The 26,939-nt window shown below is 49.8% G+C and overlaps 1 protein-coding gene across 1 annotated transcript; it reads left to right on the top strand.

Annotated features, from left to right (window-relative positions):
- The first annotated feature begins 989 nt into the window (after positions 1-989).
- Positions 990-13,950, top strand: LOC123153278 (methyl-CpG-binding domain-containing protein 2-like). Its single transcript, XM_044572474.1, has 5 exons — positions 990-1,067; positions 1,564-1,988; positions 2,281-2,334; positions 2,793-2,908; positions 13,808-13,950. The coding sequence occupies exons 1-5, from the start codon at positions 990-992 to the stop codon at positions 13,948-13,950; spliced, it is 816 nt and encodes a 271-aa protein (XP_044428409.1).
- The last annotated feature ends 12,989 nt before the right edge of the window (positions 13,951-26,939 follow it).

Consider the following 26,939-nt stretch of genomic DNA (forward strand, 5'->3'; position numbering starts at 1 on the left):
ATTCCACTCGGGAGACGCCCAGTCGACCATATGATGCTCCACTACCACCACTGGCATCCAAAGGATTGGGCAATGGAACCTTAGGGAACGGAGTGTGAAACGTACCATTGGCCAGGATCGGTGCTGGGAGGAGGCCCCCCCAAACGTCGAGGCCGTGTAGGTGATGCTACACGATGGCTCACTGGCCCCTAGGCATCGCCATCTGCGACGGGCTCGAAGGATGGCACGTCCGCCATCGTCGATGATGAAGGCCCCGTCGCCTTCCCCACTGCATTCACCGCACTTGCACCGAGCGCCATCTTCATGAGCTGCGCTCGAATATCACTTAAATCGGCCTGGAGACGCCCGACCGCCTCATCGATGCCGGGGCGCCACTCCGACAGGTCGTTGACCACGGGCTCGAGCGATTGGAGAACCGGCTCCATCTTGGACACCGTGGGCTCCATCTTGTCAAGAGACTGCTGGATCCCGAGGAGGGCCTTCGCGATGCTGCTTCTCTCCTAAGCCGCTTCCTCCATCTTCTTCTGCAGGCCCAGATCCGCCATGATCTGCTGGAGACTGCGGGTCTTGGATTTCTCCAGATCTACGCAACTAATTGGCGTGGGTGGTGGGAATTTGTGGCTCTGAATACCAGATGTGACGGTACTAGATCTCTCTCTCAATATAGATGTATCAATATATTATAGATCCGGGATACAATTAGGGAATTTGGTAGCAGCAAGAAGGGGATCAAGGAATGAGAGCCGGGGCTGGGAGAGAAACACGCCACAGGCGGCCGGTTCAAGGGTTCAGTTCTTCCGTGCCCTCCTTTCCCTTCGCTCGCTGGTTATATAGCTAGGTCACTTGCTCCAAACTGGGCCAGCATATCTGTCATTGGGCTTCTTGGTGCGCTTGGGCCGTTCTTCGGCTGGGCCTTGGGTAGTTCTCGTGTCACTGACCGCGGTGATGATTGTTGCAAGAAGGCGAAGAGGGTCGGCAAAGGGATCCCGATGGACGCGCTGTGCCAATTCTACGAGGAGCACGACCCAGAGTTTGCGTCGGAGCTGCACAGCGGGATGATCGCGAAGGTCGATGAAGGACGCCCACCAGTTTACGATTAGTTATAGTTCTTTGGGAAGTAGTTTTCTCTTTTGCTCTCTCTAGTAGTTGTCGGTTATGAATTCATGATCGATCGCTCGATAGAGGAATTGATGAACATGATCATTAGGAGTAAGAACTCTGCAATTGACTAGATGTATCATGAATTCATGATCGCTGGAGAGAGGAATTGATGTATGTGTGTAGTCCATATATTATTAAATTCATGATTCTCGTTTTGCTTGACATCAAAAGGTGAAGAGAAAGCAGCTAGCAAAGTAAGTTTTTTTGTTCAGGTTCAATCATATGCAGGATTGCTCTATCGTCCATCGACCGAGTTCAGTTGTTACGCTGTAACTCCTAAAATTTGCCGCTCACTACAATCTAAAGGCACTCCTTCCTCTCCCCTGATTCTGTTAATAATCGGGAAAACATCATAGCGATAGAGACGCTCAGGTAACATGCACGACGTCAGCGGCCTTGCAGAGGATCTGCGGGACAGGAGGCCAGAGCACAAGATCCTCAAGTGACCATCATTTCTCTGGAAGTGCATCATATCAAGTTGTTCCTTACAAGAATGTCCAGGGAGAAAACAACTTACCTGTGATGTCTAAAAAAAGAAAATTCATTACCAGTACATATTCTGTGCAATGTAGTATTTGCCAGAAATGGAGAGTTGTACCATCCAAACTGAAATATGAGCAAATCCGAGAGAATATTATACAAGTTCCTTTTTCTTGCAAATATGTCCATGGGTGGAAGCCACAAGTTACATGCCATGATCCAATTGATATATCTGAGGATAATGGCATGTCATGGGCAATTGATATCCCATGCATCCCTCAGACCCCTCTTGGGTGGGAAAGGAATATTACTCTAAGGAATGAACAGAGCACGAGATCCGCTGATGTGTGAGTATTACTTGTTTTGCACAACATCATAGTTAATTTGTTTCCCAGCTTTTTGTATTTATTTCTGAGCAAATGATGTTGCGGTTGTTTTCTAACGTCCCTGGGTCGTAACTTTGAGAGCTCAGAATGCTCATTTATGGGTTAGGAACTTAATGTTGTTCATATTTGATCAATGTTTAACCATTCATTCCTGTGGTTACACACCTTACACACCTATATAAAAGGATGTGCTTGCCTTTCCGTGTATGTATGTATTGTATGACTATTTCGTGACACTTATACGTCCTTTCAGGTACTATATCTCTCCCGCAGGCATAAAAATAAGATCCAAGAAAGAGGTCGGGAGGTAAGCTAACTTTTGTTTGGTCAACTTCTCTTCAATATCGTTACTTTCTTAAGCATATTATAATGCTCATATGCAGTTTTTCATTCATCTAGCATGTTGATAACCGCATCTGACTGGTATCCACTATTATTGTCATAATTGTTACAAAGTGTTATGATTGTACTTTCACTACCTCAATGGCTCAATGATCACACAACCAGCATTCATCCTTAGCTTTGTTGGGGCTTATTTTCAGAAATCCCGCCTGTTCTTGCAATTTGAACGTTGGAAACAGCACATAATACATGTGTATACTATGTGAAGTTGTGAACTTCTCCATGTGCTTCACTCTGTCTAGATGCTTATCTTATTCTTCATATGTTATACTCCCTCCGTTCTGATTTACTCGTCGTGGTTTCAGTTCAAATTTGGACTAAAACCACGACGAGTAAATTGGAACGGAGGGAGTACTTTGATAGGTATCTTGAAGACAACCCAGACTATGCTGCCAATTTACATTTATCTCAGTTTTCGTTCAAGGTACCTAAACCTCCAAATTGCCCTCGTCAGTCAGAGCTTATTGAACCAACTGAAGGTATTTATGCACAATAACACGGTTACTTTATCTGGCATGCTAAATGAATTGCTGGTTGGACAAGCCTCTTTCTTCTGTTCGAACAATAGCCACTATTGTTTGAAATTTGTACCGGTGATAAAATGGTTTTCAGATTGCCTTGTCAACTGATAATGCGTTACAAGTTTGTGTACTTCAATATTCTGGTACTTAATGGAACTATTTAAGTGGTAGGACAAGTGGTGAGCTGGGGTGTACAGGATAGTAGGGCATTCGTGTAAGCGAAGTTTCACACATGCCACTCATATTTTAAATGATCATAACAGGTTGAGATGTCATAAATTGGATTTTACTTATTGTTTTTAAATTTCTGTAAATTTGATGGCAAACATGATAACATAACGTGTGAAATGAAGAGGAAATAGATTGGACCGGCGCACCCAACATGGTGGCCTAGGGATGTATTTATATGGATGCAACTAGGGAACATATTACAGGTAGTTATAGGAGATAAGTACAGATATTAACAGACTCCTATATCCTAACAATATACATTTTAACATCCCTGCTCAATCTGAACTTCCTTCGTGAAGATTCAGATTGTATCTATTTGAGACAAACGATGCCTCAGCTAGTGGTTTGGTGAAGATGTCAGCAACCTGTTCCTTGGAAGAGATGAACCTAACATCCAATGCTTTGGTTGTGACTCTCTCACGAACAAAGTGAAAATCCACCTCGATATGCTTGGTCCTGGCATGAAACACTAGATTTGCAGACAAATAAGTGGCGCCTAGGTTATCACACCACAATATTGGAGGTCATGGCATAAACACTCCAAGCTCTCCAAGAACTGACTGTATCCAGATGATCTCAGCTGTGCCTTTGGCAAGTGCCTTGTACTCATACTCCGTGCTAGACCGTGAGACTGTGGCCTGCTTTCGTGAGCTCCAAGAGACAAGGTTGGGACCAAGAAAGACAGCAAACCCTCCTATAGACCTACGATCATCACTGCATCCAGCCCAGTCCGCGTCAGAGAAGCAACTCAACACCGTTGAAGGTGACTTGCGGATGGACAGACTCATACCACGAGTGTACTTGAGGTACCTCAAGATCCTTTTAGCTGCTGAAAAGTGTACAGTCATTGGTGCATGAAGGAACTGACAAACATGATTCACAGCAAAGGAAATATCCGGCCTGGTCAACGTCAAGTACTGAAGTGCTCCAACCAAACTACGGTATGTAGTACAGTCATCCTGAGAGAGAGAGAGGTGCCCCACTATCTTTGTTGATCTTCTCACTTGAGGACATGGGAGTGGTGGAAACTTCGCAATTTTCCATATTAGCGCGATGGAGAATGTCACCAATGTACTTCTATTGAGAGAGCACAATCCCCCATGGTGACGACTTCACCTCAACTCCACGGAAAAAATGCAAGGGACCAAGATCCTTGAGCGCAAATGTGGCATGTAGATCAGCAAGTAGCTTAGTCGTTGCAGTAGGTGATGAGCTGGCCACAATGATGTCATCCACATAGATGAGCATAAACATGGTGACACTGCCATGATGAAAAATGAACAAAGATGTGTCTGCTTTAGAGGCCACAAAACCAAGTTGAAGTAGACGAGAGCTTAACCAGGAGTACCAGGCTCGGGGGGGCTGTTTAAGTCCATAGATAGCTTTACACAACTTGCACAGAGACCGAGGGGCAACAGGATCCACAAACCCAAGAGGTTGGCGCATATACACCTGTTCTTGAAGAACTCCATGAAGAAAGGCATTTTGAACATCCAACTGGCGAAGACACCAACCTCGAGAGACAGCAATGGAAAGAACCAGATGAACAGTAACCGGTTTAACAACTGGACTGAACGTGTCATCATAATCGAGACCATAGCATTGCTTGAACCCTTTGGTGACAAGACAAGCCTTGGGACAATCAATAGTGCCATCAGCCTTGTACTTTACTTTGAAAACCCATTTGTAGTCGATTACGTTGGCATGAGGTGGTGGGGGAACTAGGGTCCACGTACCATTGTGACGAAGAGCATCAATCTCAAACTGCATAGCAGCATGCCAAGCAGGAGATGCCAAGGCCTCACGGTGATCACGGGGTTCCCTGGAGACCAGGAACGCATGGCGGGACAGATCATAGTTGGCAGTACCATCCGTACGATGAGCAAGTTTGCGAGTATGATCACGTGTGCGCATGACCATTGCATGGGCAGGAGGTGCCAGAGCAGAGGATCCGGGAGCAGCAGCTGAGGAGGGAATCGGATCCTCCTGGGATCCCGTGTTGCCAGCGGACGCAGCAGGAGAATCTGGCGGCGATCTCGAGGAGGGAACAGGCGACGCAGGCGCGTCTGTCGCGGGACCGGGCCGGCCCACCAGCTGGCTGCCAGGCACGTGGGCAGCAGCCTGTGGCGGGTCGGGCGCGGAGGGAGCCGGGCCAGTGCCGGGCCCCGCCACTGAGGGGGACAGGGCGTGCAGGGTGGCGACTGGGCCATCAAAGGCCGCCACGTGGGCCAACGGATGGGGCGCCTCCCCACGGTCGCCTGGCGCGTCGATGTCGCCGTCTGGCGCGGCTGCGCGATTCGAGGCCAGATCAGCTCCGGATCCTGTGCCCAGATCTGCCTGAGACGCGGGAGCGCCTGGCACACCGGGGATCTTCTGCGCCGAAGGAGAGCCTGCATCCAGGTTAGAAGACAGAGTAGATATACCATAGTTCATGTGGTCGTGTGGGAATAAAAGGATGGTTTGCTCGGCAATGCGAGGTGGTATGGGAGAGGCGGACGGGTTGGCAAAAGGAAAAACTTTTTCATCAAACGTGACATCTCTAGAGATATAAACACGAGCCGTGGGTAGATAAAGACATTTATACCCTTTGTGGCGAATGTTGTAGCCAACGAACACACATTGTTGTGATCGAAAGGCGAGTTTGTGTGTGTTGTAGGGACGCATATTGGGCCAGCAAGCGCAACCAAACGTACAAAGCAACATGTAGTCTGGTTTGGTGGTGAACAGTTTTTCCATTGGACTAAGGTTGCCAATGACACGACTAGGTAGACGATTAATAAGATAGCATGCCGAGAGATAGGCCTCATCCCGAAACCGTAGCGGCATAGACGCATGTGATAGTAAATAGAGCCCCATGTCAACAATGTGACGGTGCTTCCTTTCAGTAGAACCATTTTGTGTTATCTCTGAGCTCGAAGCTCTGTCAATGGCGAAGACACACACGCACACACAAGACTGAACTTTTTGTCGCAGCGCAATCGCCTGCTGCTTTTCTGCTTCTCTCTTCTTATTCACTTGATGAACGGGAAAAATGGATCAAGAACAGCCCCCGCTACTGGATCGTGCCATCCCACGATCATGGGCGTGCTCATGCTGCGAGCTAAGGGCTTCGGGATCGCACATGCCGCGTCCTCAGGCACTGTCTAACTGAAACGAGAAAAAGGCTAACTGACGAAAGTGAAAAACTAACACTACAGCCGCAGTTCTAACTGAAGTTCAGAATGACTCAGCCCTAGTGATCTGTCACGCTAGATTATTTGCTAACAATCTCCCCCTAACCTAGTCATGACAGAGAACTTAAACCTCAACCATGCTGATGCACGCGCGCAGCTCCAAAAACCGCGTGCGCCCAAGTGACTTCATGAAAATGTTAGCGAGCTGATCGCCGGTGGCGATGTGCTCGACCCTGATCTTCTCCTCCTCCACGCACCTTTGAATGAAGTGGTATCGAACGTCAATGTGCTTGCTTCGGTCGTGGAAGACGGGATTCTTTCACAACTGGATCGCCGACCTGTTGTCGACGAAGACTGTGACGGCGCCGGCCTTCTCCTTCAACAAGTCACCCAAGAGCCTGCTCAGCCAGATGCCCTGGCACGGCGCGGTCGTCGCGGCCACGTACTCGGCTTCGCACGAAGACAGCGCAACGATCTTCTATTTCTGCGACTGCCAAGTGATCGGTGCTCCTCCAAAGAAGAAAATGTTGTCAGACGTGCTCTTGCGATCGTCAATGTTGCCGGCCATGTCCGAGTCGTTGTATCCAATAAGCCCCACATTGCTGCCCTTGATATACTTGCACCTGTACCTACATGTGCCAGCGATGTAGCGAAGAAGATGCTTGATGACGGCCAGATGCGCCGTGGTCGGCGCCTCCATGAACCGGCTCAGGTAACCCACCGCGAAGGTGATGTCTGGCCGCGTGTGGGTGAGGTAGCGGAGCCCTCCGATGATGCTGCGGTAGTTCGTGGCATTCACACGCGGTTCTGGTCCCTCCTTGCTCAACTTGAGACGCGGCTCCATGGGCACGTGCGTTGGGTTGCTATCCGCCATGCCCGCCCTCTCCAAGAGCTCGCTGGCATACGCCGTCTGCATAAGAGTGATCTCCCCGGCCCCCTGCTTCACCTCTATGCCCAGGTAGAAGCTGAGTAAACCGAGGTCACTCATACAGAAACTGCCCATCATCTCCGCCTTGAAAGCGTGGATCGCCTCGGCGTCGGCTCCGGTGACGACGAGGTCGTCGACGTACACGCCAACCAGGAGCCGTGCTTGTCCTTCACCTCGCATGTACATGGCATGCTCTGACGGGCAACTCGCGAACCCAAGCTGTCGCATTGTGCGATCGAGCTTGGCGTTCCAAGCCCGCGGTGCCTGTCGCAGCCCGTAGAGCGCCTTGTGGAGGCAATAAACCTTGTGCTCTTCACCTTTCCGCGCGAAGCCAAGGGGTTGCTTGACGTAGACCTCCTCCTTGAGCTCGCCGTTGAGGAAGGCCGACTTGACGTCCAGATGATGCAGCTCCCAGCCACGCTGAGCCACCATGCCGACCATGACGCGCACTGAGTCCAGCCTTGCCACGGGCCCGAACGCGTCGTCATAGTCCACGCCCTCCTTCTGCACAAAGCCCCTTGCCACGAGCCTCACCTTGTGTTTGACGACGACACCTGCGGCATCCTTCTTCAGCTTAAACACCCATTTGAGGCCAATGGTCGTGTGACCTGCAGGCAGATCAGTGAGCGTCCAGGTGTCGTTCTCCTCAATAGATGCCAGCTCCTCCAGCATCGCGCTACGCCAGCTCTCATGGGGCGCAGCTTCTGCAAATGTGAGTGGCTCCTCTTCAGCTAGCAGTAGGCGTTCCTCGGGTGCAGACGACTTGGTCGCGCCACCGTACACGTCTACGAGGTGGCGGAAGCGATGCCCCGCGAACGGATCATTGTTGGCGTCGTACGAGTCGTGCTGTGTCGCGGGTGGTGTGACGAACTCGATCGCCCCTGGAGCCTCGTCCGGAGGCGTCCCGCCGCCAGAGCCGTCCGAACAAGCTGTAGACTCGCCGGTCCACGGTGTTGATGGAGAACGAGACATGGCCGCGCTCTGGGGCGTGGCGGGGGCAGCATCCACAGTCCCGCTGTTGGGCGTGGCTGGTGAGTCCACCACGGTGTCGTGGCCTCCTCTCGGTCCCCGCTCGGATCGCCTTCCGCGGTGTGCACGCTCCGCCCTCCAGTGGTTAACGGGAGCTCGTGGTGGATGACGAGCGGCTCCGCCGTGTGCTCGCCCGCGGCGCCCCAGTCCCAGCTTGCGCCCTCGTCGAACACCACGCCGCGCGACGCGTACACGCGCTTGGTCAGTGGATCGTACACTTTGTATGCCTTCGAGCCCGTCTCATAGCCGATGAAGACCATCTTGGTGCTGCGATCGTCGAGCTTCTTCAGCCCTGGTCGCGTGTTCTTGATGTAGGCGATGCAGCCGAAGACGCTCAGGAATTGCACGGCAGGTTTCTTGCCGTACCATGCCTCGTATGGGGTTTTGCCATCAACGCTGCGGGTGTAAGATCTGTTAAGAATGAACACCGCAGTCGCCACGGCCTCCCCCCAAAAACAGCTCGGCATGTTCTTCGCCTTGAGCATGCTCCTCGCCATGCCGACGACGGTCTGGTTACGCCGTTCCACCACACCGTTCTGCTGCGGTGAGTAGGGCGCCGTCAGATGCCTCTGCACGCCCTGATCTGCAAAGTACTCACCGAGCGCGCTGGAGGTGAACTCGCTGCCCCGGTCCGTCCGAAACGCGCGTAGTCGTGCACCTTGCTCTGCCTCCGCTGCAGCGACGAAGTGCTTGATGCTGGCCCCAGCAGCATCCTTCGCCGGCAGCAGCATAGCCCACATATAGCGGCTGTGATCATCGACGACGAGCATGAAGTAGCGCTTCCCGTCGGGAGTGGCCGGTGCGATGGGTCCACATAGATCGGCGTGAACCAGCTCGAGCAGCCCTGCCGCCTGGTAACATGCCTAAGAGGGAAATAGAGCACGTCATTGCTTCCCCACTAAGCATGCATCGCAGATCTGCTCGACATGGTCCACCAACGGCATCCCGTGCACCATATCAGCGCGCCCCATGCGCCGGAGTGCATCGAAGTGCAGGTGGCCGAACCTAGCATGCCACTTCCATGCCTTGTCGCCGCCGTGTGCTGCCAGGCAAACAGGGTGTGCAAGATCCAGGCGCACAACATACAGGCGCCTGCCATTCCGGCGTACCTGGGCCAGTTTGTTCTGGCGGCAATCATACGACGTCAGGACGCCGCCATGGATCTTGGTGGTACAGCCATGCTCATCTAGTTGTCCGAGACTGATGATGCTCGTCTTGAGGCACGGGATGAAGTAGACGTCGGTGAGGGCGCGGTGGTCGCCGCTGCGCACGGTGAACGTGACCGTGCCGCGGCCACGGATAGCCACGCTGGAACCGTCCCCAAACCTGACGCTCCCAGTGACGCCCTCGTCCAGCTCCGCGAACGCCGACCGATCGCCGGTCATGTGATTGGATGCACCGATGTCCAAGAACCAGCGACCGTCGCACGGTGCCTCCTCAGCGCCCAGGTTCGCCTCTGCACGCTCCTCGTTGAGCATGACGTGCTCCCCCGTGCCTGTGTCGGGGTCGCGGCGATCACTGCCATCAGGAGCGTTGGGTCGTCGTCGTGCCCGTCCGCGGCATGCCCACCTTGTTCGGCAAGGCTTGCCTCCCCGCGCTCCTTGCGGAGGCGCGTCCTGCACTCACGCGCCCAGTGCCCGTACTTCTTGTAGTGACGGCACTGGTCCGTGGGTTTTGCGCGACTGCCGAGCCGCGCCCACCGCCGCCTCCGCGGCGTCCACCGCCGCGACCTGAGCCGGATCTGCTGCCTCCGGACCCATCGATCTCACTGCACTGCATGCGCGCGAGCCACTCCTCGGCCGTGAACATGAGGCGCCCCACGCCTGGGTCCCCCTGGTCGAGATCGTACCTCTCCTCGGCGTCTCTCAGCCGTCCGGTGAGCTCCTCCACGGGGAGAGTATCCAGACCAGCAAGCGTCTCGATTGACAAAGTGATTTGTGAATACCTCTTCGGGACGACGGAGAGGAACTTGCGGACGACGCGTTTCTCCAGAACGGTCTCCCCGAGCTGCACCATCTGGGCCACCATGTTCGTGATCCTCATGGTGAAGTCGTCGATCGTCTCGCCGTAGGCGAAACGGATGTTGTTGTACTGCTTGGTGAGGGTTGCGAGCTTGGCCTCGCGGACGCGAGCCACACCGAGACGCATGGTCTTGACGGACTCCCACGCCTCCTTCGCCGTGGCCTTGCCGGCGAGAGTAGGCCCCATCTCCGGTGGCACTCCACGCAGGATGGCCTCGAGCGCGAGCCGATCATTGCTGCGCTCCGCCGTGCCCGTCACCACGACGTCCCAGAGGTGACGCCCCTCCATCATCAGCTGCATGAGGACAGCCCATTCGGTGTAGTTGGTCCTCGTCAGCTGCGGCCACACCGCGCCGCCGGTGTCGCGCACCACCCGCGCCATGGATCTCTCTGCCACGACTAGCTCTGAGCCATCGGAGACCTTTGCACGCGGCGTCGGTGGCGACTTGCTGCCAGAATCGTCCCCGGCCAGGCCCTAGACTGAAGAACGGCTCTGATACCAATTGTTATCTCTGAGCTCAAAGCTCTATCAATGGCAAAGACACACACACACACACACAAGACTGAACTTTTTGTCGCAGCGCAATCGCCTGCTGCTTTTCTGCTTCTCTCTTCTTATTCACTTGATGAACGGGAAAAACAGATCAAGAATAGCCCCCAATACTGGATCGTGCCATCCCACGATCATGGGCATGCTCATGCCGCGAGCTAAGGGCCTCGGGATCGCACATGCCGCATCCTCAGGCACTGTCTAACTGAAACGAGAAAAACGCTAACTGACGAAACTGAAAAACTAACACTACAGCCGCAGTTCTAACTCAACTTCAGAACGACTCGGCCCTAGTGATCTGTCACGCTAGATTATTTTCTAACATTTTGCTGGTGTGTGTGTGGACAAGATACATGATGCATAATGCCAAGTTGACGAAAAAATGTGTTGCTAAGCTTCTCGTACTCCCCACCCCAGTCGGATTGAACACATAAAATCTTGTGAGATAAAAGGCATTCAACATGAGCAAGGAAGTCACGAAAAACATCAAACACATCACATTTTCTCTTGAGAAGATAAATCCACACAAATTTACTATAATCATTGATAAATGAGACATAGTACTGGAACCCACCAGATGATGTTTTGGCAGGTCCCCACAGATCCGAAAAAATAAGTTCTAATGGGAAGGAAGAAACACTCGAGGATCTAGGAAAAGGAAGCTGGTGTGCTTTGCCTTGTTGACATGCATTACACACATGGGTCATAGACCGACTAGAAGAAGCTATTTTATTGGATGATAAAACGTGCTGAACGACTTGAGTGGAAGGGTGGCCAAGCCTTGTGTGCCAATCTTCTGCTGACAACCTAACCGAAGATAGAGCATGATGATATGATGGCCAAATGGGGTAAAGCCCATTTCACATCTGCCTTGAAGTAGAACCTTCTTGGTGATCAAATCCTTCATAAGAAAATGAGTAGGATAATACTTTAGATAAGCATGATTATCAACAGCAAGGCGATTGACAGAGAGAAGGTTTTTGTCAGTGTTAGGAACATGCAAGATATTGCGAAGTTGAAGATTAGCAGAAGGGGTAGGAAGAATTGCATGACCATGGTGAGCTATGTGCAAACCTGATCCGTCAGCTATGTGGATGCGGTCTCTGCCTGGATAGTTCTCCCAGATCGTGAGGCGATCCAGATCGACGGTGATGTGGTCCGTGGCCCCGGTGTCACTGAACCAAGCTGGGTCACCTAGGATGGAGGGAGGAGATGCAGCAGCAAGGCCAACCATCTTGGACTGTTGCAGTTGGAACGCATGGTTGTAGCGCTGACCGCACTCCTAGGCGTAGTGCACAGGGTCGTGGCAGAGCTGACACTGAACACGGTTACCGTAGTCACCGCGATCACCGCCGCGATTGCCGCCATAGTCGCCTTGTTGGCGCGAGCCGCTGCCACCACGGTTCCCGCGCTCACCGCCGCGAGAATTGTTGTTGTAGCCACCGCGATCTCCGGAGTTGCCGCGGCTCTTGCCACGGTAGTTTCTCTTGCCCCGATTGGTGTTGCCGTTGGGGTCCCGGGCGACGTAGTTGACGGAGGAGCCGCCATGCTGGAGATGAAGACATGCCGCGTTGTACTCGTGACGCTGTTCGAAGGAGATCGCATGGGAGTAAAACTCACCAAGCGTCATGCCCTCGGGACGAGTAGTATACGCCGTGATGAGAGGCTCGTAGTCGCTGTCGAGGCCGGTGATGACAGCGGTGATGATGTCTTCTTCACGCATGGGCGGCCAACAGCGGCGAGCTGATCGCATTGGAGCCGATCTTGGCGAAGTAATCTGCCATGGAGAGGGTTCCCTTCCTGAAGACGGCCATGTCCAGTTTGATCTGAACGATGCTAGCGCGGCAGTGGGTGGTGTACATCTCCTCGACATGAGCCCAGATGGCACGAGAAGTTTCCAGCCGATGCACCTGCTGCAATACCTCGTCAGAGAGAGAGAGAGAGAGGCAAGGAGATAGCCGAGGACGATTTGGTCCTAGCGGAACCAGGTGGCATACTTCGGGTTAGGCGCACAAACCCCCTTGTCATCGGGGTCGAGAAGCTTGGCAGGAGCCGGAAGATAGCCATCGACGTAGCCCGTGGCACCGGCTATGCGCAGAGGGGGAAGAACTTGAGCCTTCTAAAGGAGGAAATTGGAGGTGGTAAGTTTGGCGGTGATCAGGCTGGCGGAGGGAGGGGGAACGGCAGAAGCCGGCGGCCCATTGAAGGCGGCGGGCAGGGAGAGCGTGGTTACGGTAGAGGAGGAGGAAGCGGAAGCCGTAGAGGAGCCCATCGTGCGATCAAGCGGGCAGGCCTGATACCATGTGAAATAGAGAGGAAATAGATTGGATCGGCGCATCCAACATGGTGGCCTAGGGATGTATTTATATGGATGCAACTAGGGCACAGATTACAGGTAGTTACAGGAGATAAGTACAGATATTAACGGACTCCTATATCCTAACAATATACAGTTTAACATAACATAGACCATTGCACGCACTAGTGGCTGATGGATTATATCCCCTTTACATGAATATAAACTATATGAGAGTTATGTTAATCCATGCTGCCTATATATAGCTGCATAACACAGACAGCCAGGTGGGTGACTTCTAGTACCCGTGTTGATTATAGCACCACTCCTAGATTAAGTTCTTGCAACTAGCAAGCAATTTAGGGATCTTGTAGTAGTTGTTGGAAATTTAGAATCACTATGTGGGGTTCATTGGTGGTTGGTGATGTCTGTTGTTTCCATCTATTAGTATACTTGCATACAATGACCCTTGCACAACAGACGACATCTTGATGTGATTAGCTTGCTTGTCTTCTCTTCTGGCTCAAGTGATAAATGGCGTTCCTAGGTTCAATGCCACCCTGTGCAACCATCTGATAATTTGATACACATGATTTGTTATTTATCTGATGGCATGCTCTTATTTTCAGTGCCACCTCCGGTTCACGAGGATCTCGTGCACAATTACATGCCGGTCCCTCATGGAGAAGCCAATCCAGTAACTCACATACCAGTGACTCTAGCTCTACAAGTACCAGTGATGCTCTCCAAAAAGAGAAAACTAAACCAGTGATGCTCTCCAGAAAGAAAGGAAAATGCTCTATAAGTGATGTTCAAACGTCAGACTTGAAATGTGTTATTTTGCCGTATCATCTTACTGTATGTATTCTACCTTAGCTAAGGTCACTCCCTTTATGCCATAGTTTGCTCCAGCTTGGCTGGAACTGAGAAAGTTATTGGGACATCGACATCAGCAGATGAACATTGTTGCAGAAAGTTATTGAAACTGCCACATTGCTTTCCCCTCACTATGTTCGTGTGTTGTGAGAGTATCTCCAGCCGTTGGCCCCCCAGGGGGCGCCTAAAATCGCCCCCTGGGGGTGAGCCGGCGCAAAGCATCGGCCTGGGGCCGAGTTGGTCCCTAGCCGCCGGCCCCAGGGCCGTCCCCAGGCGCGTTCAAAAAAATAAAAAAATATAGCAAAGTTCAAAGTTCGGCGAAGTTCGGCATATATTACATTTAAAAAGCGAGTTTTTATTACATGATATATATAATTAAAAAAAGAACTGGCTAAAAGCAGAGTAGTCGTCGTCGTCGTCCGGCTTCTCCTCCTTGACGCGGCCGTCCCTGGTGGACCCCTGACCGGCGTCGCCTATGCGGGCTGGTGGCGGCGGCGCGGCGTCATCGTTGCTGTCGTCGATGATGACGATTCCTCCTTCGCCACGGCCTCGGCGGCGCTGCGCGAATCACCGCAGGGCGGCGCACTGGCGCTCCCTCGCCATCTTCAGGGAGTCTCCGCGCACCCATTCTAGGGCCGCGTCGTCGTCGAGCTCGACGTCGCCGCCGTGCTCCGTCTTCACCACGGGGAGGGCCGGCTCCGTCTTCACCGACGCCAGGCCCAGCTCCATCTTGGGCTTGACGAAGCGCGAAGGAGCCGATGAGGGGGCGCGCCGGCCGCTCTCATTGATGACGATGCCGACGCTGCGAGTGCGCCGGCCGAGCGGCGTCTCCGCCGCGGGCTCGGCCTTGACACCGAGCAGCGCCGGAGCGCCGGACGAGTGTGAGGAAGAGCGGGAGGAGGAAGAAGAGGAGGCACCAAACCTCCTGGGCAACCATTGCCCGTCGCGTCGGCGGTGAGCCGTGGCCGTGGTGGCCGCCCTCGCCGGGGGGTATGCCAACGGCGGGTGATTGCCGCCCTCGAGGTACGTCAGAACGCCCTCGAGGGTGCGGCCGGGGACACCCCACCACAGGTGGCGTCCCTCGCTGTTCTTCGGTCCGCCCACCACCGGCGCGCCGTTGGTGGACGCCATCCTCTGCTGATGCCGGCGTTGGAAGTACGCCGTCCACGCCGCTATGTTGTCGGCGGCGTACTCGGGGAGGGCGAGCTGGGCGTCGATGAGGGAGGCGCGCACGACGTCGACCTCGTCGGCGAAGTAGCCCGATTTCGCCACGGCATCGGGCAACGGGGGAATGGGCACTCCCCCGTTGCTGAGTCTCCACCCCGTTGGCCCGGCGCGCATGTCCGACGGCGCCGGGATGTTCGCCTGGAACAGGAGCCAAGACTCCTGTTCGCGGAGCGAGCAGCGGCCGAAGCCGTTCGCCGCGGCCTCATCTCCGGGGAATCGCTCGGCCATCGGGAGAGGGAGGGAGGGGGAGGAAGGGCTCGGCGGCGGTGCTCGGGAGAGGGAGGGCTCGGCGGCGGCGCTCGGGAGAGGTAGACGGAGGGCTAGGGCTGGTGTGGCTGGTGTGGCCAGAGGCGAGGGAGGCCACCGTCTTATATAGCGGTGTCGCCCCGTGTGTACGCGTGCGAGAGAGGGAAGGCGTCGGCGCGCCGCCCGTGAGGAATCAATGGTAAGGCTGACCGGCGGCAGCCTTTGCCATTGATTCCCCGCGGGAAACCGAGGCGTTCGAGGACGAAGACGCGTGGTGTCGCTGACGCGGCGGACCCGCGGCTCTTTCGCGCCAAAACCGCTCGACCCGACGCCCCCGAGCACCCCCCCCCCCCAACGCCCCGGGTTCGGCCTGGGTCCGCCAGCGCTAAATTCGGCCTAGGCCGGCGTAAATCGGGCTGCTGGGAGCGCGACTGGGCCGATTTTTCTGCACCGGCGCGAAAAAAACGCCTGGGGAGGCCTTTCTGGGGGCACGGCTGGAGATGCTCTGAATGCCTATAACTTTAAGTTTATGCGTGTTGCACATCATAATCTCCTATATAAGGTACAGTCGTTTTTATTGACATCAATGGGTATTGGGACAGAGCTTAGATAACAGAAGTTTCTGCCACCCCCATTCTATGACCAAAGATCACATTATATACATCTGTCTATTTTACCTTTATGCGACGAATTGCATGAATGCGCAAGCCCGTAGCATTTTAGACCTTTTTAAGTTCAAACATACAAATGACAAAAGCCATTAAACTATGCATCATATTGATCTGCATCTCAAAAGAAAAACAAACAAGGCGTGATAGAACTAGAAAAATAGAAATGCATTCCAAGGAAAGAGTGAGCCCCATTCTATGATCAAAGAGTTACAAACTGGCATGACAAAATTTCATCTGGGCTGCCACCTTTATTAGCCTGACATGACAAAATGTCACACAGCGACCTCTGGTTAAGGGCCTCTTTGGGTGGCAAGTCTTAGAAGATGCAGGAACAAAAAAATCTTTATGAGGTCAACTAGCCCTTGTATCAATTATTTCTAATGGCTGAAGTTCTCGAAAACTTATTGAAAATCCTACGGATCATTTGCTCATTATATATACTTTCTCTTGACATAATGACGGGAGCCTTCTAGGGGTTTAGTGATTTTCACAAAACAAAACCCAAATAATGATCGCATTGTCCCTACGGTTCAAAACTCGCTTTCTCTTTGCATTTTGATCTCAAGAATAAAACCCCAAAATAAGAAAACTTGCTTTGCTAGCTGCTTTCTCTTCACCTTCTGATCTCAAGAAATATGAGAATCATGAATTTAGTAATATATGGACTACACACATACATCAATTCCTTTCTCCAACGATCATTAATTCATGATAGATCTAGTCAATTGCAGAGTTCTTACTGTGAACAATTATGAACTCGTGAACTTCTTTTTAGCATTCCCGAGTATTTTTTTCATAATTGTGAAGAATTTTTAATTTAGGAACATTTTAAATTCATGAATGCATTTTAAAATTTGTAAGCTTTTTTTGAAAAAATTCACAAAAATCTAAAATTCCAAAAAATTGAATTTGTATAAAAAGTGTTTTAGTACAATATCAGCTCCCATAGTGTAATGCAGGAGCCAAGATCCGACTAGACCCTCACAGATGGGGTCCACTTTAAGGAAAAACATTGGAGTTCTCGTAGGCCTCTATCCCTAGGGAGCTTAGTAATTGAAAGGACTAGAGCAATGTTAAGATGTGGACCACGGGAAAAATGTCTCTAGTCGGATCTTACTGAATGGAATAAAAAGAAAGCAACTTGTTAAGGTAAACATGGGAAAAATGTCCACAGTGGCATGCATCCGAGATAAAATCTTACATGTGGTATTTCATCCTCTCGTTTACTTACTTCGGTTGAAAAACATCATTAGAGAAACACGACGCTTAATTTTTTTAACATGTATATATAGTCTCCAAATTATGACCATTGACCATTATTTCTCTATGATAATATGTTGCTACCAAAACCAACTTGTATGAAATTATGAGATATTTTTCTTCAACAAATTATTTGTTTTACTTTCTTTTAGCAGCTCTTTCTAAACTTTTTTTTGCGTGTAGCTCTGTCCAAATATAGATGATTCCTAACTCATGCACCCACTTACAGCCGAATATTCTCTCTCAATTTTTTTTTACAGCCGAATAGATAGCTTCACTGGCCCAGTATTGCCGACCGCAGGCCTCAAACGACCTGCGAGGAGAAAATAAGGAACTCGCTTTGTTGGCTGGTTTGGAGAATCGCGAAAACACTGTATGCAACAGCCAATTTCGAGCTGAGTTCGGACATTCAGTGTCAAAAAAAATGCAAATTGGAGCTGAATTCAGATATGAAGTGACGCCAATATATAGCTTCAACATGCAATCTTGTGCTCGCGTTAATTTTCTTCCCCCATAATCGTCCATGTCCAAACCAGAGAGAGAAAACTGCAACACCAATCTAGGGCAATGCCGCTGCCGCTGCCGTCGCGCACCGTCCTGCCATCATTCATCGTCGCCTCGAAAGTGGCACCCAAGAGAAGCAAAGTTGCGGCGATGACAGCGGCCAAGAGAACTAGTGGCGCGCCCCGCTCGCCGAAGAAGGTTCCTCGGGTGGATGCAGCGGCCAAGAAGTCGAACAGCGTGCCCCGCTTGCCTGCGAAGGCTCTTCAGAAGTCCACCGTGGATGCGGCGCGCCGGCAACTGCGATTCGCGTGCGGCGATGCTGTCGAGGTGCGCAACAGGTTATTCTCGAACGTCGTCTTCTCCGGCAACAGGCAGCTGGTGATCTACCTCCGCGCCAAGGTACTCTCCGCCTCGGTCGGCACCGAGTCCTACCTCGTCGAGTACCCCGCCATCAACAGCAAACCCAGCCGTGTCGCACGAGTGCCATCATGGGACGTCCGCGAGCCCCGTCATGCTCCACCGCAGGCGCACCCGGCCGCTGACGCTGCACAGCTAGCCAGTTCCAAGAGACCACCACCGCCGGAGCGGACTGGCCGCGGCGATGATTGTTGCAAGAAGGCGAAGAGGGTCGGCAAAGGGATCTCGATGGACGCGCTGTGCCGATTCTACCAGGAGCACAACCCAAAGTTTGCGTCGGAGCTGCGCCGCGGGATGATCGCGAAGGTCGATGAAGGACGCCCACCAGTTTACGATTAGTTATAGTTCTTCGGGAAGTAGTTTTCTCTTTTGCTCTCTCTAGTAGTTGTCGGTTATGAATTCACGATCGATCGCTCGATAGAGGAGTTGATGGACATGATCATTAGCAGTAAGAACTCTGCAATTGACTAGATGTATCATGAATTCATGATCGCTGGAGAGAGGAATTGATGTATGTGTGTAGTCCATATATTATTAAATTCATGATTCCCGTTTTGCTTGAGATCAAAAGGTGAAGAGAAAGCAGCTAGCAAAGTGAGTTTTTTTTTGTTCAGGTTCAATCATATGCAGAATTGCTCTATCGTCCATCGACCGAGTTCAGCTGTTACGCTGTAACTCCTAAAATTTGCCGTGCACTACAATCTAAAGGCACTCCTTCCTCTCCCCTGATTCTGTTAATAATCGGGAAAAACATCATATCGGTGATAGAGACGCTCAGGTAAGACGCACGACGGCAGCGGCCCTGCAGAGGATCTGCAGGACAGGAGGCCGGAGCACAAGAAGTGACCATCATTTCTTTGAGGAATTATACGTTTCTGAAACCTTACCATTGTTGGATTGAGCCTTACAATTTTACGTTTCTTTGAGGAGACAAATACGTAACAGTTGGTTAGTTGGTTAGGAAGCCTTACAATTGTTGGATGTGCCGTATGAACTCTCTTCATTTTTTGCCATCGGGATTACTACTCCCTCCGTCTCATAATATAAAAGCGTTTTTTACATTACACTGGTGTTAAAAACGTTTTTATATTATAGGGCGGAGGGAGTAACTACTACGTACACAGATCAAACAACTGATGATACAGGTTTAATGAGGCCTTGTTTTGTAGCCGCGGGACACCTTGTTTTGCAGCTGCTATCCGAGGCAAGCACTCAACCTCCGATATGGCCCTGTCGCTGTGCTTTGAACTTCATGTACCGGCAGCCAAGCTTGCCGAAATGAGCTAGAGAACTGTGCCGCGGCGTCGCCTGCGACACTGCATTGGTTTTTCCGATTAATAACAAGATAATTTAGGGAGATAAAGGAGAGCCTTTGGATTCGAATAGACGGTTGATTTTAGGAGTTACATACAGTAACAACATAACCATAGAGGAGCCGAACCCATCGACCATATCCTTTTGTGATGCATATACATTTGGCCGCTTGAATTTTATGATCTCCTGTTTTAGTTTCGTTTTCTCTGTTGTGAAAATCACTAATCCCCTTGAAGGCAAGTGATTCATAGGATTTGCAATAAAAGTTAGGAGACACTATAGCTCGACTAACTTATTTCTGTTGCATCGACCGTCCCCTCGCGTGCATGACACTTGTCCATGTGTGAGATCTCAGCCTGGATTGCAACATTGTCCACGTTTCAGTCATAAACATCACCCAAGCCGAAACTCTTTCTTTCACCCGTTCTTGCTTCGGATCCTTCCTCCCTCTCTCTCTCACACACACAACAAAAAACCCTAGCCCCACGCCATCGCCCGAAACATGATCGTTGCAGAGCTCGCGCGCATAGGACTCCGATCGCCTCACCGGCTGACTCCTCCATCCCGGCCTTCGAGGACGACAATGCATTGACGGCCGCCACCAACCCCGTTGCGCAACGCCTCGTGTACTACACGGGTGTGGGATTTACAACATCATGTTGCAATTCGACGCTTGTGTCCCTGTGAGAACTCAACCGGAGATTGCAACATGGTCCATATTTCAGTCACAACACGGGTCATGTTGCAATGCCCATGCGTGACACACAGTCTATGTTTTTAAAGCACGGGGAGGGGGGGTGCAATGTGCTCGATGTTTCTGAAATATGGGCAGTGTTGTTATCCTTTGGATGTGGGATTAAACATTATTATCTTTTTACGAATTTTTGAAACTATAGTTCCGATTTAGTAAGTTTCAACTCTATAACCCGTCGTCCTCCCTTGGGCGCAAGAGCGACTCTTCATCCTTACTTGGGCTAAAGATCTCTTGGTTTTTAGGAAGCGAAGGAAATATGCCCTAGAGGCAATAATAAAATTGTTATATATATTTCCTTATATCATGATAAATGTTTATTATTCATGCTAGAATTGTATTAGCCAAAAAGTTAGTACATGTGTGAATACATAGACAAACAGAGTGTCACTAGTTTGCCTCTACTTGACTAGCTCGTTGAATCAATGATGGTTATGTTTCCTAACCATAGACATGAGTTGTCATTTGATTAACAAAATCACCTCATTAGAGAATGATGTGATTGACTTGACCCATCTGTTAGCTTAGCACGATGATCGTTTAGTTTGTTGCTATTGCTTTCTCCATAACTATACATGTTCCTATGACTATGAGATCATGCAACTCTCGAATACCGGAGGAACACTTTGTGTGCTACCAAACGTCACAACATAACCGGGTGATTATAAATGTGCTCTACAGGTGTCTCCGATGGTGTTCGTTGAGTTGGCATGGATCAAGATTAGGATTTGTCACTCCGATTGTCGGAGAGGTATCTCTGGGCCCTCTCGGTAATGTACATCATTATAAGCCTTGCAAGCAATGTAGCTAATGAGTTAGTTACGGGATGTAGCATTATGGAACGAGTAAAGAGACTTGCCGGTAACGAGATTGAACTAGGTATTGAGATACCGACGAACAAATCTCGGGCAAGTAATATACCGATGACAAAGGGAACAACGTATGTTGTTATGCGGTTTGACCGATAAAGATCTTCGGTTTGTGCGGCTGGGGCAGGAGGATCAGAGACTGAAGAAGCACGATTGCCGTTAGATTGACATCTAACGGTCTGACACTGGTAGAGTCGATTGTTGACTAAGTTTCTTTTTTGAGAAACCTTGTGTACGCATGACCTTAGTAGGCCCACAAGTCAGCCTCCAAATCTGTGGCAGACAACATAAAGCCCATTTGCTATTTTTTTATAATTTGCAGCCCATTTGCTAATTCTTAAGTAATTTATTACAGCCCATTTTCTGCCTAGGACCACGGTCAAAAAGTCCAACCTTATTTTGCATATTTCGGTGGAGTCCGAACTGTTGTAATCCCGAAATGATAAACATTTTTTAAGAACTTATTGATTTGCTAAAAAATCGTTTTGTTTTTGTAAGCAAATAAGACGTGGGACAAATTTAGTTGGTTTAAGGGAAAACCAGTGGTAAAAAATCAGCGTTGGGTGGGAAAAAACAACAAAAATAAGGATGTAAATATGAAAAGGGAATTTTATGTGTTTTCAATATAATGATACGTGTATACGAACTAGTAAAACTATAGGTAGAGCTTAGAAAACGGATGTAGGACATGCGTTTCAAGAGGAAAATAGAACTGGGCTGTGTGTTTGATTCGGTAAAAAAACTGCCTGTGGATGTTGTAAGACAAAATATAACTAACGTTGGCGGGCCAGAGGCCAGTAGATACCTGTTGGATCTTTGTGCCCCGTTGTCGTCATGGGTTGGGCCTATTAAAAACAAAACAACCCTGGCAATCTACAGCCCAGTTGAAACTTGCTCGACCTGAAAAAACAATATACGTGCTCAATAAACGAGAGAATTCTGCAAGTACAGACTGATAACTGGGATGCACCACGGATATTGTTTTTTTATCGTGATAATAAGTGCATGCACTTGTTTTGAAAAAATTGGAGAACTGGGAATTCGAACGACGGGTGCTTATGCTACCCATCAAATAAAAATCAGGTGCCTGAAAATTCGTTTCAAAAAAATGATTCAACTTTATATCCACGTCGACCCTCGGCATGATGGTTGGAAGCAAATGCAAGTTCATACCAAAAGATCGTTAACAACAATACCAACTTGCGGACGACAAGGTAGTACAACTACCAATACCAAACTAACTTATAATCTTTTTACTCCTGGCCCTAGTGTTCGTCTGGTAGAAAATCTTGCAGAGGACCATCTCCCGCTCCTTCTCTTGCTCCAGGTCCCGAGGTGGTACTGGTGCATCACCCAGTTGGTCCTCTGATGGTCGAAGTTCTTGTTGGTGTGCAGCACCAGAACCTTTTTTGCTACCCGTCTGCCGGCCGTTGACCATCACCGGCAAAGTATTGGCGGTCTTGTGCCACATCGCGTGCATGCCGCACTCCGATTGTATCTTATGACACGTCCATGCGCCCCTTTTGAACGCCCTGGAATTGCGCTGGAAGAAATGCTTCCTTAGGCCACTCAGTGTGATACCTGCAGTATTGTGGAATACAGGTTTTAGTGTACCTAGTTGGCATTTTCATAACATCTTTGGCATGTTGCAGTCACTTGTTTCACTTTTTATTAACTGTCAAATTGTAATTGCTTCACCAGGTCTGCGTGTAAAAAGAAAAATAGAGCTATAAACAAAGGAATATGTTTGTGCAAGTAGACGGCTGATCGGTGTCTTACCTGGAAGTTTATCAGGTTGGGTGTAACATATGCCGTGCTTGCTGTCGATGGTTGGTATGAACAAATCGATGAGAGACTGAAATCTCGCGCTGTCAGCACTCACTTTAGCCTCAAGTTTCTCAGGTAGGGCCAATCCTTCTTCGACTTGCATCGGTAATTCCGGAATACCCGAACATGCTGCCGGGATTCTTGTGTCACCTCACGCGCAGCGTGTTGTCACGTCAATTCAATGTGTGGACATGATGAATAATTTGACCAACATATACTAGTACTGCTACTGTACTACTTACTAGTCGTATTTAGTGTCATAATTTATACATAGGTTTAACTAACAACTACGCACTTGAAGCCTAACTGATATATATGGCTTCTGCACAGCATCTCCATCATCATTATCAGTACATCCTACGCAGGTGAGTTAGGATGCACTTGATCCCAGGAAGGTATCTATCCTTCAAACCAGAGCAGTGCTTCAAACTAACAACAGTACATAATATCCAACAAAAGAGGATCGTGCTACAGTAGCAGAATACATGGCTCAGTCTAGATATCAGCACGAATCAAGTTGTGCATATTTGCTATTAGCATGAACCACATCGCCACATGTCGGATTTGCAAAAGCCATCCATCGCATGGAAGCTTGATGCCTTTCACACACTGAAGATTATCTGGCAATAAGCTGTGTCGACGAATCTCTGGATATGGTGATTCATGAAACCCATGGTATGATGTGTAAACACAGCCCCCCCTCACGAATGGAAGTTGCATAGCACAGTAATCATCGCTGGTGATATGATCGATGATTGGTTGGATGATCGGATACTTGAGCCCGAGGAACAAGGAGTGGTTGCCGAGGCTGTAAACCCGCCTCCAGTTGAATACGCCTGGCCCAACGGAGCTGGGATCTTTCTCGAACACGAAGCAGCCATAGCCATCAATGTCACGAACGCCCCATGCATTGTACTGCATGTGGTTTGATGTAATGGTTTGGTCAATTTGGTACGTGCGAATGAGCATCAAATGACCGCCGTCAGCTGAACGAGCGATAAACCACCACCCATCAGCTGGTATGATTCCAGGTCCTGGAATCATGAAGGCCAGCGCATTTGCGTCTGCTGCAACAATTCAAATTGGAGACCAAAAGGACAAAAATAAACAATCATGTTCAGAGTATGTGTGGAATTAAGATTATTATAACAGCGACACATATCATAGACAGAGAATTGCAATGACGTGGTCATAATCATACCCCAAGTTAAAAAAATAAGCCAATGGCTTTCATATTCTAGCAATATGTCATGGTTCAAACATCATGTAACAATGAGAGGAAAACAACTATGACAGCGCCTACTCATATTCTACCATAGCACTTACTACTACTGTTCTCATATCAACTCTAAGCAATAACATGTGTTGTTATAAAAATCTTGTAAATGAGAGTAACATATAGCAATCATGATGTTATGCTCATAATATGTATTCTAACAATCATTAGATGCCAATTGTTCTCATATCAACTCTAACAATAACATGTGTGGTCATAAAAATCTAGGAAATGAGAGGAACATATAACAATGATGTAGTTATAGACATGCTATGCATTCTAAATTTGTAACAAATGAACAGGCAATCGTATTAATAAGGTAAAGATGAGATGAGATAGAACAATTACACGATGATAGATTCCACCAGTATAGGTAGCCAATCTGTGCGTCGACCGCGTAAACGATGCCATCATGCACTATAGCATCAGATAGAAATGTTTCCTCAACAGGATTGATGATGAGCCATAACCATGTATGGCGACCGGATTCCAGATAGACTAATCCCTTGTTGAACAAGGCAATAAGCTTGTAATCCGGCAGGTTGTAGACGAGCAGAAGGTACAAAGACACCGAGCATGCGGCCAGACGGACGGTGCTGAGTAGGTCCATACGACTACAGATCTGCTCCAAGAGAACATCGGGGAGGGAATTCCAATCGCGGCTCTGCGTGTCAGTCGGTTCTGCCATTGGGGTTTTCGGTGCCTGCGAGCTAGCGGGGAAGTGGATTCGGGCGGGCGAGCGAAGAAGCTTCTCCCCGTGTGGCCGAGCAGTGAGCGGGGCGATATGGTACGCGCGAGCTACCAAGGAAGATGGCGCGGGCGGGCGAGCAGTGAGCGGGGGTAAATGGTGTGCGGCCGACGATGTGGAAGAGAGGAGGAAGAAGAAGAGAGGAGGAAGAAGAGTGGAAGACGGGGAAGAAAGTGCATTCAATCTCAATTCTACTACTACTACCAGGATATACCGTCCTTCGGAGTGTAAATAGTTACACCGATGACATGTGGGTCTACCACAACAGGGCCTGTATGTCAGTTAATGGAGGACAGAGGTGCGTAGGCGTATTTGCGCAAGCGTGCTCTACTGGCAAACATGATGGCAGTACTGGGTAAGGCTGATTTAGTAACACCAACACACTGGTTCAGCTTATTAATTACGTGTCCCATCTGCTGCAGCGTGTATTGTCACTTCACTGCGAGGACTAGTTGAATAGTTCTCTCTGACTGAGATGGGGAATAAATGGATCGCGAGGACTTCCTTTCTACAATATCCCTATGCCTCTCTGCTCACTTCACTCATTTTGCTTCGTACCTAGTCACTTGTTGAAATCTGTAGAAAGACAAATACTCCATATTTGAGAACAGAGGGAGGCTTTTACTGCGTACTACTCCCTCCATTCCAAAATAGATGACTCAACTTTGTACTATATTTGGGAACAGAGGGAGTATCACCATATGGAGGGAACAGAGGAAGCTTGAAATATGAACATGTCAATGGGAGGGAGTAAGCCCCATGCATGCATGCATGCAACATGCAACACTCACACGTACACATGGACGCACGCAACACTCACGCACCCATGCGGCACACAACACACGACGCAACACACACGCTCACGCTCAAGTGCTCAACCTACTCCCTATGTCCGTGAAAGAATGTAGATTTAGAGATTTACACATTGAGCAGGGCATAATTAACGACCAAAAGTAGCAGACTTATGTGTGCATGCGACCATTGAGATAAGAAGATTAAATGAAGGCCGTTGCATGCTGTAATTAAGGATAGACATGTAGCCTATACCTACAGCACAAGTTGGTGCATTAGTCAATCAATATCGATTTAGTAGATTAAAGGCTAAATGCATTGGAAGTGTAGATGTCCATCATGTAGTACACTCTTTGTTGGAAGACCGAGGGAGGACACGTGCATGCACTCACATACACAGCCAGGGCGGTTCGCGCGCAAGGGTTGGACACGTGTCGCACCTGCGTAAAGTTTTGTTTAACTAATTTCTTTGCTCTGCCAACTGACAGGTGGGATGTAACGCCCCGAGACCGATGTGCCAGGTGTCCTCCAGTTATTTGCTGTTGTTGCCTTGTCATTGCTTGCGTGTTATGCATCGCATATCATGTCATCATGTGCATTTCATTTGCATACATGTTTGTCTCATGCATCCGAGCATTTTTCCCGTTGTCCGTTTTGCATTCCGGCGCTCCTATGTCACCCGGCGTCCCTTTCTACCTCTTTTCGTGTGCGGGTGTTAAACGTTTTCGGATTGGACCGATACTTGTCATGCGGCCTTCGTTTACTACCGGTAGACCGCCTGTCAAGTTTCGTGCCATTTGGACTTCGTTTGGTACTCCAACGGTTAACCGAGGGACCGAAAAGGCCTCGTGTGTGTTGCAGCCCAACACCCTTCCAATTTGGCCCAAAAACCCACCTAAACCTCCTCCATCATCTCGGTCGTTCGATCACGATCGCGTGGCCGAAAACCGCACCTCATTTGGACTCTCCTAGCTCCCTCTACC

Source organism: Triticum aestivum, chromosome 7A (assembly GCF_018294505.1).
Source record: "Triticum aestivum cultivar Chinese Spring chromosome 7A, IWGSC CS RefSeq v2.1, whole genome shotgun sequence".
NCBI lineage: Eukaryota > Viridiplantae > Streptophyta > Magnoliopsida > Poales > Poaceae > Triticum > Triticum aestivum.